The sequence below is a fragment of the Muscardinus avellanarius genome (genome assembly GCF_963383645.1).
Source record: "Muscardinus avellanarius genome assembly, chromosome: 9".
Taxonomy (NCBI): Eukaryota; Metazoa; Chordata; class Mammalia; order Rodentia; family Gliridae; genus Muscardinus; species Muscardinus avellanarius.
The window spans coordinates 10967335-10986441 of NC_137795.1; the positions used below are offsets into that span (position 1 = coordinate 10967335).

Genomic DNA, 19107 nt, shown 5'->3' on the forward strand with positions numbered 1-19107 from the left:
GCTCTCAGCAACTTAGTGAGACCCTGTTTCCAAATAAAGTATAAAATAGGTTTGGAGTATAGCCCGGAGGTAGAAATCCTCTGGGTTCCACCCCCAGTACCACCATAAAACAAAAACAAAGAATAAAAAAACAGGGCTGTGGGTGTATCTTGAAGAACACCCCTGGGTTCCATCCCCTGCATGCAAAAAACAAAACAAACAAACAAAATAAAATAGGTCTAGGAGTATAGCCTGGAGGTAGAAAAGCCCCTGGATTCCACCCCCAGTACCACAAAAAAAAAAAATCCATGAAGTATAAATTTATGAAAAAATCTGAGCCAGGTGTGGCGGTGCATGCTTGTAATCCCAGTACTTGGGAGGCTGAGACGGGAGGATTTGGGTTCTTGGACAGCCTCAGCTACTTGGTGAGGCCCTCTGAAACTTAGTGAGACCTTGTTTCAAAACAAATAATAAAAAATAGAATAGGGCTGGGAACGAGCACTGTGGCACATGCTTGTAATCCTACTACTTGGGGTGGGTGGGTGTGGGTGTGTGTACATATATATGTATATATATAATTTTTTTTGTGGTACTGGGGTTCCTGGAAACCCTTCTACCTCTGGGCTACACTCCCAGACCTATTTTATATTTTTATTTGGAAACAGGGTCTCTTAAGCCAGCGAGGCTGGCTTTGAACCAGTGCAATCCTCCTGTCTCCGCCTCCCAAGCGCGGGGATTACAAGTGTATGTCACCACTCCTGGCCTATTTGGTTTTTATTAATTGCTTAATCTGTATGTTTGTTTTCTTTGTGTTTCAGTTCATGGTAGCTGGACCTAGAGGTTTGCTTAGATTCAGGCATTTTTCTTCTTTTTAAGAATACTGGGTGTTTTTCTGTTTTTCTTTTTTTTTTGGGGGGGGGGGGGGCTGGAGATAGAACCCAGGGGCATTCGACCTCCAAGCTACACCCCCTGTCCTTTTTATTCTTTATTCTGAAACCGGGTCTCGCTGAGTTGCAAAGGGCCTCACTAAGTAGCTGAGGCTGTCTGCCTCAGCTATTTAGTGAGGCACTCTGCAACTTAGCGAGACCCTGTGTCAAAAGAGTAAAAAATAGGAATAGGTGTACAGCTCAGAGGTAGAATGCCCATGTTCAATCCCCAGTACCACAAAAAGGTGGGGGGGATAGAGGTGTAGCTAGGAGGTAGAATGGGTTCCAACTCCAGTACCTCAAAAAAAAAAAAAAGAAAAAGAAAAAAGAAAAAAGAAAAACTGGCCAATTCAAAATGTAAATCTGATAAACTCATGCAGATTAACCATAAAGACTTTTTTTTTTCGTGGTACTGGGGATGGCTACACTCCCAGAACTATTTTATATTTTATTTGGAAACAGGGTCTCTTAAGCCAGCAAGGCTGGCTTCAAACCTGCTCGATCCTCCTGTCTCAGCCTCCCAAGCATGGGGATTACAAGCGTGCACCACCACGCCTGACTCTAGATTAACTATTTCTCTTCGAGAATGTTCAAATTTTCCATAGTTAAGTGGTTGTGTGTGTGTGTGTGCATGGTACTAGGGATAGAACCAGGGGCATTCTGCTTCCACCCCCAGCCCAATTTTTATTCTTTATTGCGATACAGAGTCTCAGGAAGTTGCGGAGGGCCTAAGTAGCTGAGGCTGGCGAAGAACCTGCGATCCTCCCAAATGCTGGGATTACGAGTGTGCGCCACCATGCCCGAGTTCATAGTTAAGTTTTTAAAATAACAGAAAAGAAAATATGAGAAATTATTAAACTTCAAACATCCAGTTTAAATCCAAACATCATTATTTTAGTACATGAAGTAGAAGAAAACATTTTATCTATAAACAAATATAAGGAGGGAATGAGTTGGGGGCGGAGAAGAGTGACAAAAGCAAGTCGGTCAGAGCAGATGAGCACAGGCTTCCCAGTCAGTCTTCCAACCGGGACCACTGAACGTACCTGCAGCTCCTGAGAAGTCTGTTCCACTTTGGATTCTAGTGCCTTATAACTTTCAAGAAGCAGCTTCTTTTCTGTTTTAAGCTTTTCATTTTCTTCAATTAGCTTCTGGTCCTGCTTAATTTTTGCCAGACTGACATTAGAACTTAAATTAAAGTCACCAACAGTCAAACCTTCCCTGTTAAAAACAAAATAACTCATTTTGAAACCATACTATGTAAGGTTGATAGAGACACAAATTGAAATTTTCTTGGACTTTTTATAATTCTTTTTTTTTTTTTTTTTTTTTGCAGGTCTGGGGATGGAACCCAGGGGCCTTTGACCTCCAAGCTACACCCCCTGCCCAATTTTTTATTCTTTATTTTGAAACCAGGTCTCACTGAGTTACAGAGGTCTCACTAAGTAGCTGAGGCTGTCTGCGAACCGTGATCCTCTGGTCTCAGCCTCCCAAATGCTGGGATTATAAGCGTGTGCCACCACGCCCAGCCTTAATTCTTATTAATTTTTTAAAAAGACCTTTTACCTATTTCAACATTTATATGTGGGGGGTACTGAGACCTAAAACCAGGAACATTCTGCCTCTGATTTTCCTATGTTGGCCTAAGAACTGGGATTACAAACATATAACACTACTCCCCACAGGCTTTTTTTTTTTTTAAAATAGGGTCTAAATTGCTGAGTGCCTCACTAATTTGCTGGCCTGGAACCTGCAATCCTCCTGTCTCAGCCTCCCAAGTACTGGGAGGACAGGCATGTGCTACCATGGCCAAGCTTCAAAATCCTTGGCTACCTCTGAGCTATACTCCCAACCCGATTTTTTATTCTTTATATTGAAACAAGGTCTAAGTTGCAAAAAGCCTCACTAAGTAGTTGAGGCTGGCCTTGAACCCAGGATCCTCCAATCTCAGCCTCCCAAGTACTGAGACTACAGGAATGTGCCAACATATGCAGTCAAAATGTCTTTTAATGGAAATTTTCCTGCTAAAAAAGAGAACAATATTTTTGAGAAAAACATCAGTATCATCCCTCAAAATCACTGCAATAGTTAGGAATTCCAAAGCCATAAGCATTAGGTTCAACTTAGTTAAAACTAAAAGCCGCAGCGCTCTTACTTTGGGAATTTCACGTGATTTCCCGCACTGTTTGCATTCTTCAGGTCAAGAGCCAGCCTCCCACTTGGATGTCCCTTCGGCCTGCTGAAGGCGGGCTGGCTTGACCTGTGCCCCCACAAGGGAATGGGGTTCTTGAGGTTCCTCAGAGCAAGCTGACTTGGATCCGACTTTTTTTCCTCACAGACGTTAGTGCTGGAAGTGAGTTTGCATTTTTCTGCAAATCCTTTCTTAGCCACCTCTTCCCCTATGTCAACACTGCCATACTCAGCCTGAGCAATAACTGTTCCATCTTGATAGGTTGCTTTAATTCTCATTTTTATTTCCTTTTCAAAAATTAAGCTCCCCAGAAAGGTTCTGCCCTAGAAGACAGGAAAGAAGACATAAACCAACTATGTCGCATTTTCTTCAGTTGCTTAGTTTCTATCCAAACCATTCACCATTCACTCTCATGTACAGGAAGGGGTGGGAGCAGGGCAGGATTTAAGGGAAACTCAACAAGACCCGTGTGTGTGTGTGTGTGTGTGTCTGTCTGGGAATGGAACCCAAGGGCCTTCCACCTCCATGCCACACTCCCAGACCTAGTTTATATTTTATTTAGAAACACGATTTCACTAAGTTGCTGAGAACCTAAGTAACTGAGGCTGGCTTTGAACCTGCGTGATTTTCCTGTCTCAGCTCCGAAGTACTGGAATTACAAGTGTGTGCCACAGCACTCAGCTTTTAAAATTATTTTGTAAAGCCCCTCCCTGGGTCAAAGTATTTATTAAAGAAGTAATAAAGCCGGGCGTGGGGGCGCACGCTTGTATCTCCGTGCTTGGGAGGTCGAGACAGGAGGATCACACAGGTTCCAAGCCAGCCGCACCAGCTTAAGAGACCCTGTTTCCAAATTTAAAAAATATAAAATAGGTCTGGGAGTGTAGCCCGGAGGCAGAAGGGTTTCCAGGAACCCCAGTACCACCAAAAAAAAAAAAGAAGAAGAAGAAAAGTAGTAATAAGGCTGGGTGTGGTGGTGCATGCTTGTAATCTCAGCATTCGGGAGGCTGAGACAGGAGGATCACTGTTCACCAACAGCCTCAGCTACTTAGTGAGGTCCTCTGCAACTTAGTGAAACCCTGTTTCAAAATAAAGAATAAAAAATAGGGCAGGGTGTAGCACTGAGGTCGAACGCCCCCAGGGATCCATCCCAGACTTGCCAAAAAAAAAAAAAGTATTAACTTTAGTATGTTTTTTGGGGGAGGTACTGAGGTTCCTGGAAACTCTTTTACCTCCAGGCTACACTCCCAGATCTATTTTTGTATTTTTATTTCGAAACAGGGTCTCAAGCCAGCGAGGCTGGCTTCAAGCCTGCGTGATTCTCCTGTCTCTGCCTCCCAAGTGCTGGGATTACAAGTGTGCACCACCACGCCCAGCTTAACTTTAGTTTTTTAAACCAAAAACACAGTATCATTTTAAAATAACCTTAAAACACACACCAAAAAAGAGGCAGAAACAAGGTTTCAATTTTTTTTTTTTTCAGTACTGGAGATGGAACCCAGGGATAGTCTACCTCAGAGCTACACCCCCAGCCCTATTTTTTATTTTTTATTTTTTATTTTTATTTTTTTTGGTGGTACTGGGGTTCCTGGAAGCCCTTCTACCTCCGGGCTACACTCCCAGACCTATTTTTTACATTTTTATTTGGAAACAGGGTCTCCTAAGCCAGCGCATGCGGCTGGCTTCGAACCTGCGTGATTCTCCTGTCTCTGCCTCCCAAGCGCGGGGATTACAAGCGTGCGCCACCACGCCCGGCCTTTTTTATTCTTTTATATTTGAGACAAGGTCTCACTGAGTTGCAAGGGGCCTAAGTAGCTGAGGCTGTCCACTAACTGTAATCCTCCAGTCTCAGCCTCCTAAATGCTGGGATTACAAGCCTGCATCACCATGCCTGGCTTAAACCTGATTATTTTAAAATGTAATATCCCTCACAGCCCTGTTTCAATATAAAGAATAAAAAAAAAAAATAGGGCAGAGGTGTAGCTCAGAGGTCGAATGTCCCTGGATTCCATCCCCAGACCCACAAAAATAATAATAATAAAATGTAATATCCCTCAGTAGCATCACCATCCATCAAAATAACCATTATTATTGCCTAAAGGTTTAAAAGTAGCTAAGATTCTGATAAGTCTATCCTGAAATTAACAAATGTCTTTCAAAATTAGGTTACTGCCAGGTGTGGTGGCACACACTTGTAATCCCAGCACTTGGGAGGCTGAGACAGGAGGATCGCACAGGTTCGAAGCCAGCCTCAGCTACTGAGTGAGGCTCTCAGCAACTTTGTGAGACCCTGTTTCCAAATAAAGTATAAAATAGGTCTGGGAATATAGCCCGGCGGTAGAAAAACCCCTGGGTTCCACCCCTACTACCACCAAAAATAATAAAATAAAAAATACAAAAATACAAAATAGGGGCTGGGGATGTAGCTCAAAGGTATAATGCCTCTAGGTTCCATCCCCAGTATCGCAAAAAAAAAAAAAAAGAAAAAAAAAACATCAAAATTAGGTTACTACTCTACAACTCAATGAAAATACAAACTAGAATTCATATTAGCAAAATTACTTCATCAAATATAAACCTCTACCAAAATAATAAAAGCTGCTTAAGTATATTCCCAGTAATTTCAAAGTGCACTATTTATGCACTAAGGTTATGGCTAAGGTTAAAGATCACTTTTACTTAATATACACACTCACAAAAGCAAATGATAACTATATTTATTATTTTCTCCATTATATAAAACATAATTTTAAGCGTGCACTACTACACATAGTCTTTATGGGTGTAATCAATACATGGTTTTGTTTTGTTTTGTTTTGGCGGTACTGGGAGTTGAACCCAGGGGCATTCTACCTCCCCAGGCCCTATTTTATATTCTTTATTTTGAAACCTGGTCTCACTGGGTTGCAAAGGGCCTCACTAAGTAGCTGAGGCTGTCTATGAACCCGGATCCTCCTGTCTCAGCCTCCTGAATGCTGGGATTGCAAGCGTGCGCCACCCCGCCCGGCTCTAATACAGGCTTTTATATAAATAAAGTTAATGAGATTTAACTACACTTATATTTTTCAACCACATACGTTTTACATTCATTAACACAATATTTAAGATCTGTGACATGCCTGATCAAACTGGGTGACTTCTTGGCCAGACGGGATTTGCAGTCCCCAAAGTCTGTACTTTTTGGCAACACTGGAAAACTGCAGCTCCAGAGGAATCTCCACAACATCAGAGCGATTAAGAATTTCGGTGTTTCCATAGTCAACATACCTCACCAGACACTAGACAAATCAGAAAATAAATACCATCTTATCTTCCTCTTTGAACAACTGGAATTCCAAAGAAGCCTGAGTCTATAAAGATTTGAGCTTCGCTGCTTTCTCCTAAGGTTAAAATCAATCAGCATCGTCGGCAGCACTGGGGACTAACCCAGGGCATTCTACCTCGGAGCTACACCCCCGGCCCTATTTTTATGTTTGATTTTGAAACAGGGTATAAATTTCAGAAGGTCGAAGTAGCTGAGGCAGGCCACAGCCTGCAATCCTCCTGTCTCAGCCTCCCACAGACTGGGATTACAAGCATGTATCACCATGCCAGACTCCATCAACATTCTTCAAGTTGGAAGCGATAAATTTTTAAAAGAAAGGCAAAGTTATAAAGCTTCCCTTGATAAAATTAAACCCTCTCCAGCTAGACCCTGAAATGAATTAAATTCACCCTAAACTCCAAATCTGTTTTGTTTGTTTTGTTTTGCGGTACTGGGAATGGAACCTTTCTATCTCCGGGCCTTCTACCTCCGGGCTACACTCTCAGACCTATTTTTTATCTTTTTATTTGGAAACAGGGTCTCTTAAGCCAGCGAGGCTGGCTTCAAACCTGCGTGATCCTCCTGTCTCTGCCTCCCAAACACAGGGATTATAAGGGTGCGCCACCATGCCCGGCAAAATCTGTTATGTTTTTAAAGAAGAGTATTACAAAGCCAATTGTCATCTTGCCCCTTAATTTGAAAAGCTGAAGCCAATACAAAAAAATTAAAAATATAATCTCCAGTTGCCAAATTATGAGAAAAAGTTATATGAGCAAGGACTATTTCAACGGGCATGGTGGTGCATGCCAGTAACCACAGTACTCAGAAGGCTGTAATACAAGGATTACAGGCTTGAGGCCAGCCTCAGGAATTTACAGAAGTTCTTTGGCAACTTAAAATATAAAGACCCGTTTCAAAATAAAAAATAAAATAGTACTAGGAGTAGCTGGGCATGGTGACACACGCCTGTAATCCCAGTACTTGGGAGGCTGAGACAGGAGGATAACAGGTTCAAAGCCAGCCTCAGCAGCTTAATGAGGCTTTCAGCAACTTAGTGAGACCCTGTTTCCAAATAAAATATAAAATAGGTCTTCGGGATGTAGCCCAAAGTTAGAAGGCCCCTGAGTTCCATCCCCAGTACCATAAAATAAAAATAAAAAATAAGACTGGGAGTATAGCTCAGTGGGTTGAACACCCAGTACCAAAAAAAAAAAAAAGGACAATTTTGCTGAGATAAAACATTACCTGACAATTATGACACTTTTTAAAACAAAGTAATCAAACATTACTCTAGTTCTTCCACTGTATCACACTTCACTGCACCAATGAAAATATTTATAAAGCTGGGCGTGGTGGCGCACGCTTGTAATACCCACGCTTGGGAGGTGGAGACAGGAGGATCGCGCAGGTTCAAAGCCAGCCCTGCTGGCTTAAGAGACCCTGTTTCCAAATAAAACATAAAATAGGTCTGGGAGTGTAGCCCGGAGGTAGAAGGGTTTCCAGGAACCCCAGTACCACCAAAACAATAAAAAGTAAAATATCTTTTTTTTGTATGTGTGTGTGGTACTGGAGATGGAACCCAGGAGCCTTCTACCTCCGAGCTACACCCCTAGCCCTATTTTTAAGTCTTTATTTTATCTTTTTTTTTTTTTTCCAGTACTCAGGATAAAACCCAGGGACATTATACCTCCGAGTTACACCCCCAGCCCTATTTTTTAGTCTTTATTTTGAAACAGGTCTCACTGAGTTGCAAAGGGCCTCTTTAAGTAGAAGCTGAGGTTGTCGGCAAGCCATGATCCTCCTGTCTCAGCATCCCAAGTGCTGGGATTACAAACATGCGCCACCACGCCTGGCTTAAAATATCTTAAAGAAAACACATCACATTTAACCTAAGCAAGAGCAAGTGGCAAACCAATCTGTAATATTAACAAGACTTACAAACAAGTTAACCTAATCAGGATTAATTATTCTTTTCCTACATATCAATGTTAATAAAATGAACTTTTAAGTTAATTTAAGGTTACTCATTAGCAAGAATCAAACAATTATTAACAAAAGAGGGACAAAGAACCAACTAGTCACCAAAATGGATCCACTAATTACATCATCTGTTCTTATATAAGGTAATGATATAATTACTTAAATTCAGAAGAATATTCCTGGATCTTAACTGTTTCCAAACAATCAACTTAAGCCGGTCATGGTAGCACATGCTTGTAATCCTGGCGTTTGAGAGGCTGAGACAGGAGGATCACAGTTCAAGGGCAGCCTTAGCTACTACTTAGTGAAGCCCTTTGTAACTCAGTAAGACCCTATTTCAAAATAAAGAATAAAAAAATAGGGCTTGGGGGCATAGTGCAGATGTTCAAGAGGAGACAAAAATGTTTTGGGGTTTTTTGGGGGTTATTTTTGCGGGTCTGGAGATAGAACTCAAGGGCATTCGACCTCCAACCTACACCTCCTGCCCTAATTTTTTTTTTTTATTCTTTATTTTGAAACAGTGTCACACTAAGTTGCTGAGGGCCTAAGTAGAAAAAATGAACACATTTGCCCTGCCTTTTCATCGCTGATGATTTTCAGTACTTTGCATCTGTACCAGCACTTATCTTCAGAAAATAATCCACCATAAATCTACAAAGAGAAAAAAGACAACAAAATTATTTGCATTTTAATGAAGAAAAGCATGCTAAGTAGATCAGAAAAAAAAGGTGAACATTAAGCACTTATGGCACATCCATATGGACCTTACAAACAATAATTTATCAAATTCACACAGCTGCTCAATGGGGCAGGTACCCGTCACTGTAATTTCGTCATTTGCTAAGCCTCAACACTATTACTGTTACTCCATGACTCTCCAGAGGAGAGAGGACAGCTGTGCTGTAGGATGCATACCAGCACCTCTCCTGGCCTCCCTGGCCTGTCTGCTCTTCACCACAGGGCACTTACCAGCCTCTCTCCTGGTCCCTACCTCTCCTCTCTCCTCTGTACCATAGGACGCTTACCCAGGGGCGTTCTACCTCTAATCTATACCCGGTTCTAGTTTTTTAATTAATATTTTATTTATTTTGAAACAGGATCTCACTAAGTTTCAGAGGGCCTCACTAAGTAGCTGAGGCTGGCTCTGAACCTGCAATCCTCCTGTCTCAGCCTCCTGAGTACCGGGGCACGGTGGCTCATGCTTATAATCCCACTGCTTTGGGAGGCTGAGACAGGAGTATCGCAGGTTTGCAGCCAGCCTCAGCTTAATGAGGCCCTCCACAAAACTTAGTGAAACCCTGTTTCAAAATAAAAAAATTAAAGGGTTGGGGGTGTAACTTGGAAGTAAAATGCCCCTGGGTTCAAGCCCCAGTATCAAAAAAATTAAAAAGCTGGTAAAGGAAATCATAGTACAAAAAAGGAAGATCTGTTCAGCCTCGTCTGACAGTGAATTGATGATCTCACACCAAAGCGGATGCTGCTGACAAACCACAGGGTTCACCCCGAGGTCCTGACCCTCAACAAGTAACTGGTGACACCGACAGCAGTGGAGAGTTGACGTTCCTCATAAAATGGAAAAATTCACATGAGGCTGACTTGGTGCTGGCAATATGAGGAGTCCTCAAATTGTAACTGCTTTTTTTTGGTGGTACTGGGATTCTTGGAAACCCTTCACCTCCGGGCTACACTCCCAGACCTATTTTATACTTTTATTTGGAAACAGGGTCTCTTAAGCCAGCACGGCTGGCTTCAAACCTACCTCCTGTCTCCGCCTCCCAAGCGCGGGATTACAAGCGTGCGCCACCACCCAGCTTGTAACTGCTTTTTATAAAGAGAGACTAGCGTGGTATTCTTGTCCAGAAGATGAAGCTCAGTAATTGTTTGTACTCTTATAAAGTCTGAGTCTTTAGTTTTCAACCTACTAGTGTGGAAAAATTAACTACATTCTAATGAAAATCAAGTTTGCTATGTTGATTTTGAAAGTAGCATGTAGAGAATTTCTGGGGATTTTTGTTTCTCACTGGTTACTTTTTTATTTTCTGGCACCGGTTACTTTGAGCAAATAAAAGCTTTCTGAAGCCAGGTGTGGGGGCACACACTTGTAATCCCAGCATTCGAGAGGCTGAGACAGGAGGATCACAGTTCAAAGACAGTCTCAGCTCTGACTTAGTGAGGCCCTTTGCAACTCAGTGAGACTGTGTTTCAAAATAAAGAATTAAAAATAGGGCTAGGGATATAGCTCAAAGGTAGAATGCCCCTGAGGTTCCATCCCCAGCACCACACACACAAAAAGCTTTCTGTAGTTGCTTCCTTTATAAAAAAAAAAAAAAAGGCGGGGGGAGACAGTACATAGTATAGCTTGTAATCCCCGCGCTTGGGAGGCTGAGACAGGAGGATCGCACAGGTTCGAGGCCAGCCTCAGCTACTGAGTGAGGCTCTCAGCAACTTAGTGAGACCCTATTTCCAAATAGAGTATAAAATAGGTCTGAGAGTATAGCCCAGAGGTAGAAAGCCTCTGGGTTCCACCCCAGAACCACAAAAAAATAAAAGTGAATCCATTTCTGTCTGCCACTGCCAACTAGATTACTTCCATCTTATAAAGCCTATGACCACCAGACAGCTCCCCTTCCCAACCCTCCCGGTCCCTGGAAAGCACCTATCCTCTGTCTCCAGGACTCTAATACTCTAAGAACCTCACTAAGTGAAACCATACAGTATTTGTCTTCTTGTGATTGGTATTTTTTACTTAGAATAACATTTTCAAGATTAATCCACATTGTAGCTTATGTCAGAATTTCTTTCCTGTTTAAGTCCAAATAATATTCAATTTCTGAGTAGATAAATTTACTGAGTATAGTTTAAACAAATTCTAAAAAAAATCAACCTCTTTCTTTCAAATAAACCCCAAATTCCCAAAACTATAAAATCTAAGATGTAAGAAAACTCACCTTCTTTGGGTCAAGATTCCCAAAAACTGAATTGGCATGGGGACAAACTTCAGAGAGTGAGCAACCAATTTTCATAATATCCATATTTCTATTGATACTCTAGGAAGAAAAGATAAAGTATAAGATTCAGTAAAATATAACTTCACAGTTACATAATTGAAGGTTCTATTAAGCGTAACATTTAAAAGATTTTGAAGCATTAGAAATTAGATTGCTTTTTTTGGGGGGCAGTACCAAGGATTGAGCCTAGGGACATTCTACTTCTGAGTTACAGCCCAGCCCTATTTTTTACTTTATTTTGAAACAGGGTCTCACTAAGTTGCAGAGGGCCTAAGTAGCTGAGGCTGGCTGCCAACCTGTGACCCTCCTGTCTCAGCCTCCCAAGTACTGGAATTACAAGCGTGGGCACCACAACCAGCTTTTTATGTCAGTATTTTTTCCTAATTCAAATGAGTTCTTAGAAAAATGAGACTAAGCTATAAAAAAAACTTTACTTTCCGATGAGCTCAAATTGCTTGGAATTAAAAATGGATACCAAATATTATCAAATCATGTGTAGATAATTCCTTGGAAACTGGTTGATTCTAAGGCTAGGAAATAAAAGATGATTCTGGAACATCTGATGGTGTCATAAAATAAAGAAGTGCTCAAAACAAAGGGGGGGCATATTTAAAGGATTATGTTTGTTCCAACAGCCAGGACTGAATAACTTAAACAATAAGGTACGCCAGGCATGGTGGCACATGCTTGTAATCCCAGCGCTTGGGAGGCTGAGACAGGAGGATTGCATGGGTTCAAAGCCAGACTCAGCTACTTAGTGAGGCCCTGTTTCAAAAAAAATATAAGATAGGTCTAAGAGTGTAGCCCAGAGGTAGAAAGACCCTGGGTTCCATCCCCAGTAACACCAAAAAAAATAATAATAAGGTACATAATATTAACATTGGAACAAATATTCACAAGTCTACAATAACATGAGTAAATTATTGAATAATTAAACAGAAAACAGTTTTTCTTGTTTTTGTTTTGGTTTTTTTTTTGCGGTACTAAACTCTTGGAGGCATTCTACCTCCGAGCTACACCCCCAGCCCTATTTTCTTTATTCTTTATTTTGAAAGAGGGTCTCACTGAGTTGCAAAGGGCCTCACTAAGTAGTAGCTGAGGCTGTCCGCGAACCACAATCCTCCTGTTTTAGCCTCCCAAATGCTGGGATTGTAAGTGTGTGCCACCATGCCCAGCTCAGACAGTTCCTTCTTACACAAAAATAATAAATTCAGCAATCCAGGCATGGTGGTGCACACCTATAATTCCAGAACTTGGGAGACTGAGACGAGAAGATTGAAAGTTCGAGACCAACTTCAGCAACTTAGCAAGACTGTTTCAAAGTAAAGAATTAGAAATAAGGAGGGGTGTACCACAGAGACAGAGTGCCCCTGGGCTCAATTCTCAGTGCCATAAAATAAATAAGAGCAGCAGGAATGAGGAGAATAGAAAACAACATTAGCCAAGTAGTAAATAATATAATTTGTGAAAGAGTGGAGAAATACGATTTGACAGTCCCAATGTATCTGTCCTGAAAGCATTCATTAACTGCAAAAGAAAAATATGACTATAGTTTAAAAAGCAGAAGTTACTAGCTTAGTCAGGTAGAGCAAGGTTCACATCATTAATGAGATACACTGATAACATGAACCCCAATGTGATGTACTCAGGAAGAAACATAACTTTTGTTTTTGCAGTTCTGGGGATGAAACCCAGGGACATTCTACCTCCGAGTTATACCCCCAGTCTTATTTTATATTTATTTTGAAACAGGATCTCACTAAATTGCAGAGGGCCTAAGTAGCTGAGGCTGGGCTCTAGCCTGCGATCTCCCATGTCAACCTCCCAAGTACTGGGATTACGAGTGTGTGCCACCACACCCAGCTATACCGTACCCTCTGCTTCTTGAGGAATCGGCTGATATGCCCATTAATAAACTGTGGGATAATGCACAATGGAATTTTACTCAGCCATAAAGAACAAAATTATGTCACTTTCAGGAAAATGGACAGAATGGAGAACATTATGCTGAGTGATATTAGTCACAGAAGGTGTGAAGTCAAGACATTCTCCCTCACACGCAGAGGCGAGGGAGAAACAGACACAGGAGGGACTCCAGGCAGAGGAGGAGAAACCGCAGGTGAGTGAAGAAGGCGGCCTGAGGGACACAGGGACCCCTCAATGGTCATCATGTACGTACACAAGCTTAGCGGAGCCGACCACTGTACCAAGCATAGATAGGGAGAGAATCGGGCGGGACCTGGGGGAGGCCCCAGGAGTGTGCACGTATGCCTCTGTCACCCTCAACTCCAACAAGACGTTCAATTACAATGCAACAAAAAAAAAATGCTTCTTTAAATAATTAGATTCAGATTGGCTTTGAGGCCCAACCAGGGAAAGGTGGGGCCAAGAGGAGAGGCTGACTAGACCTGCAGAGTCCAGAGCCGAGGGGCTAAGTTCAAGATGGGGACACCCTCACTGGCTGCCACTCGGCTCAACTAGCAGCGAACTTGAACGGACCTGCGAATTTGCCACTGAAGCCAGCCAGCATCATCGGGAAGGCCAGGTGATCCTGGAAAGTACGCTAATTTGAGTGAGGGCTTTGAGGAGCATGTACCATCTGATGACTCTTGGAAGAAAGATGGATTTCTCAATCCATCTTTTCCCAGGTCTCCTTCAATGGAAACAAAAATCTACTTACATACACTGTCACTTAGCATCAGAGTCAGATTCACGTACTGCAGAACAAGAGGCTGTGAGGATCTAAGATGGAACCTTCCTTTAATTTTGCATTTCCCACCCAACAGCAGTATGTAGAGAAAATACTATGCAGACTACACTTGAGACCCAAAATATCAAATTTGACTCAGGGTGTCATCTTTAGCCCCAATTTGTGACATTACAAAGTACTAAAACATAAATGTTTCTTTATCCGATCTAATATATATTTTAATATTTGCTTTTTTTTCTGTACTGGGATGGGACACAGGGGCATTCTTCCTTTGAGCTACCCCCACCCCCAGGCCTATTTTTTATTCTTTATTTTGAAACAGGGTCTCACTGAGTTACAGAGGGTCTCACTAAGTAGTAGCTGAGGCTGTATGCGAACCACGCCTAGCCTAATATTTGCTTTTGGTTGAGGAAATGACATTAAAATTGGCTAACTATTCAAAAAAAAGAAATTCACTTGGATGCCATTAGTAGTTTTAATTTTTTAATCTTTTCATCCATTTAATTAACACTTCCTAACTTCTTAAAGTGTTTGAATTTCTAAAGAGCCTCAGCCGAGCGTGGTGGCACACGCTTGTAATCCCAGCATTCAGGAGGCTGAGACAGGAGGATCGCAGTTTGAGGACAGCCTCAGCTATTTAGTGAGGTCCTTTGCAACTCAGTGAGAACCTGTTTCAAAATAAAGAATAAAAAATAGGGCTGGGGGTATAGCTCAGAGGTAGAATGGCCCTGGGTCCAATCCCCAGTACTGCAAAAAAATAAATAAATAAATAAAAATAAAGAGCCTCAACTTCACAGTTGAAAATAGAGGTGAGCAAATTTCACCACCTATTTCAGTAAACAACACTTAGTGGATAATATCTGTATGTATTCATTCAAATATTGTAACCTCATAAGAGTTGAATATTGTAACAAAAACTGTATGGGCCACCAACTATAAAACATGTACTACCCAATCCTTTACAGAGAAATTTTGTTGACTTTCTCTAAAAATCATAGCTCCAAGTTTAATCAACAGCTTCACAAGTAAAATCAATCAAAACCCAATTCTAGAACTATACTAATCAATTCAATAGCCAATACCCACTTAAAATGTGTCTAGTCTGAAGAGATATATTTTAAGTCTAAAATACACACTAAATTTCAAAGACTTCATATGAAGGAATATAGAATGTCTTATTTTATGCTGATTATATTTTGAAACAGTACTTTGGATATATTCAATTAAATAAGATATTTATTAAAACTACCTCTTTCTCTTTACTTTCTTCAATTTGGTTTCTAAAAAACACTTAAATTATTTACATGGCTCACATCTTTCTACTGGGCAGCACTGGCCTAAACATATTATTTAAGAGCTGGTCATGGTGGCACACGCTTATAATCCCAGCATTTGGGAAGCTGAGACAGGAGAATTGTGGTTCGCGGACAGCCTCAGCTACTTAGTGATGCCCTTTGCAACTCAGTAAGACCCTGTTTCAAAATAAAGAATAAAAACTAGGGCTGGAGGGTGTAGCTCGGATGTAGAATGCCCCTGGGTTCCATCCCCAGTACTGCAAAAAAAATAAATAAATAAAGACACACACACACACACACACACTCTCTCTCTCTCTCTCTCTCTCTCTCTTTCTCTCTCTCTTAAGCTAATGTATGATGTTGCTATATAATAAGCTGAACTATGTAATGTATCATCCAACCTGAACACTGTTGAGAAAGACACAGGTGATATAAATACAAAGACAATGGGCACAGAACCAGAACATGTGAGAGCCCTTTAGAGAATATATGCATAAAGAGAAATTTGGCACAAGTTTTCTATAAACATCACACTTCTACAATATTTTTCGTATTTTTTTTTGTTTTTTTAATTTTTTTGGTGGTACTGGGGGTGGAACCCAGAGGCTTTCTACCTCCGGCCTATACTCCCAGACCTTTTTTATATCAGAAGTAGAAAAGCCCCTGGGTTCCACCCCTAGTACCACACACACACACACAAAATGACATTAAAATTTTCTTTCAAGAGACAATCTTGAAAAAGACCCCTAGATGGAGCTGCAACTTCACAAATAAATTTGTCTTGAGCCTTTTCTACAAATGACAGCAGCCTAGGATGTTGGTACTACATGGAGTATAATCCTGAGGTCACAATCTTACTATTTCAACTTTTTTTTAACTCAGTATTATGCATAGCTCTCATAACACAAGTCAAACCCCAATTGTAATTATGTCTGAATAATGCCTTGGGCTAAATAATAAGTTAGGCACTCAGAATTAATAATTATAAATGTATTTAGGATTGAATCCAGGGGCATTCTACCTCCAAGATACACCCCTAGCCCTATTTTTTAATTCTTTATTTTGAAATGAAACAGGTCTCACTAAGTTGCAGAGTGCCTCACTAAGTAGCTACGGCTGGCCAGAACCTGCAATCCTCCTCTCTCAGCCTCCCTAGAACTAGGGTTACAGTGTGTGCCACCATGCCCAGCTTATTATGAATGTACTCCTGTGTTTTTATTTTTGTTTCTGTTGGAAAAGACTCCGGTTAGGGAAGGGAAAATGAGGATTAGAAATCAACCAGGCTACTACTTACCTGGGCCCAAAATGTTACAGCATCTTCTACGTGACTTCCAACCACATCTTCAACTAAAACCAAATCAAATGCAAAGAAAATTAGAAGTTAATCAGTATCACCTAGCTCTTAGAAGTTAATCAGTATCACCTAGCTCTTAGAAGTTAATCTGTATCACCTAGCTCTTACACCCACAAAAAGTGTTTAGCATCAGTACCTTTATTATAATGTACCTCTTCATCATCCATTTGGACAATTCCTGAAAAACTGAAACAGTTTGATACCTTGAATTAGGTTATAATCATCCATTCACAATGAATAAAGACTAAACCACATTTGTCCTAATGAAGTTATCAAAATTCAAACCCCAGACCAGGCATGGTAGCATACACCCTTAATCCCAACACTTGGGAAACTAAGAATGGCGGATCACAGGTTTGAGAACAGCCTCAGCAACTTAGCAAGACAAAAAGGGCTGGGAGGCAGGGCACCCCTGGAATCATTCCTAGCACTACAAAAAAAAAAAAAATCAATTGACCCAAAAGTTGTAAACCCAAGTTCGAAACTGTGTGGAAAGGTTATGTATTTCTAGGGAAGGCATTAAGTCTTAAAATTGGTAAAAATGAGCCGGGCGTGATGGCGCACGCTTGTAATCCCAGCGCTTGGGAGGCTGAGAGACAGGAGGATCGCGCAGGTTCAAAGCCAGCCTCAGCTACTTAGTGAGGCTCTCAGCAACTTAGTGAGACCCTGTTTCCAAAAATATAAAATAGGCCCGGAAGTAGTAAGCCTCTGGGTTCCACCCCCAGTACCACCAAAAAAAAAAAAAGGTAAAAATGACGGTATTTACTTTGGAAATCCCACCCCTCTCCCTAAGAAGCTATTTTGTAGAACAGCCTTAAAATCTTATCTTAAAATGAGGTGCGGCACGACCATAAACTGGTTCTGTAGGCACTTCCTGCCACTGCGGGCTCACTACCAAATGGTAGGTCCAAATCTACAAAATAGGCCGGCGTGGTGGCCACGCTCGGAATCCCAGCATGCGGGAGGCGGGGACGGGAGGACGGAGGTTCGCAGCCGGCCTCAGGGGCTTAGGCCCTCCGCAACTAGCCGAGGCCCTGTTACAAACTAAAGAATTAAAAATATGGCGGGGGGTGTAGCTCAGAGGTCGAACCCCCAGACCCGAAAAAAAACAACAACAAAAACTCGACGATACAGTGAGAATCTGTAAGCGGGGCAGCTCCTTGACCCTGGGAGGTGGGCTTGGAAGGGCACCACATCTGCGGTGGGAACCAAACCCGGCACCGCCTGGGCCGCGCACGCCGGTGAGCGGGAGCTCAGGCCGTCGCGGCGGGCCGGCCGGCCAGCTGCCTCCTCCCCTGCAAGCCTCAAGCGCCGCCGGCCTCGAACACACGGCCTCGAGGCACCGCCGGCGCGCGAGCCGCCAGCCCCACCACTGACCTCACGCTCTTGGCCGCTGCCGGCCTAGAAAAGTGCTCCTGGCCCCACATGGCGGGCGCCGGCGCCGCCCAGCCGCGCAGCCTGCCCCAGCACCCGTTGAGCACGTGAGGCCTTACCGCACGTGCTTCCGCGGCTCGGGCCGCGCACTGCGCCTGCGCGCACGCCGCAGCGCCATCGCGAGCCGTCACCTGGCCAGCCGCCCGCGCACGCGCACTGAGCCTGCGCGGGCGGGGCCTTTGTACGGCCAGTGACGTGCGCCGTGACGCCAGGCTGCGCGGGGGTTTCCTCGTTTGTTCCCACGGGCTAAAGTCCCACGCTCCAAAATTGGAAGAATCCCCACATTTTTTGTTTGTTTGTGGGGTTTTTGTTTTGTTTTTTGGCAGTAATGGGGATTGAACCCAGGGGCATTCTATCTCCAAGCTACACGCCTCCGGCCCTAGCTTTTATTCTTTATTTTGAAATTGGGTCTAAGTTGCAGAGGGCTTCACGAAGTAGCTGAGGCTGGACACAAGCATGTAGACAAGCGCTCTGCGGCTGAGCTACACCTCACCTCTCCTCACCTCACCTCATCCTTTTCTTTAGACAAGCTAAGTCACTCAGGCTGGCCCCGAGTGTGTAATTCACTGATTCAGCCTTCTAGTAACTATAATTACAAGTATGTGCCACCACAACCAACATGATATAGTGGATTTATTATTTATATTCACTTGCCTGTTAACTAAAATGTTGAGCATTTTCTTCTGTATTGATTTCGTTTTATTGCAGTACTGGGAATTGAACCTAGGGGCATTCTACCTCTGAACTACACCCCCACCCCAATTTTTCATTCAGTGTTTGTGTGTGTGTGTGTTACTGGGGTTTCTGGAAACCCTTCTACCTCTGGGCTACACTCCCAGATAGATACCTATATTTTATATTTTTATTTGGAAACAGGGTCTCTTAAAGCCAATGCAGCTGGCTTCAAACCTGCGATCCTCCTGTCTCCG

At 42.5% G+C, this 19107-nt stretch overlaps 1 protein-coding gene across 1 annotated transcript in view; it reads right to left on the reverse strand.

Moving 5' to 3' along the window:
* STK31 (serine/threonine kinase 31) overlaps positions 1-18171 on the reverse strand; it is a gene marked incomplete at both ends in the record, with an annotated part of 61120 nt that extends 42949 nt beyond the window's left edge. The window contains 8 exons of the mRNA XM_080700850.1: positions 1952-2126; positions 3061-3419; positions 6213-6371; positions 8954-9028; positions 11326-11424; positions 16685-16737; positions 16881-16930; positions 18122-18171. Coding sequence (XP_080556976.1) covers positions 1952-2126; positions 3061-3419; positions 6213-6371; positions 8954-9028; positions 11326-11424; positions 16685-16737; positions 16881-16930; positions 18122-18171 — 1020 coding nt within the window. The remainder of the gene's footprint in view (positions 1-1951; positions 2127-3060; positions 3420-6212; positions 6372-8953; positions 9029-11325; positions 11425-16684; positions 16738-16880; positions 16931-18121) is intronic.
* Between the last annotated feature and the right edge of the window lie 936 nt (positions 18172-19107).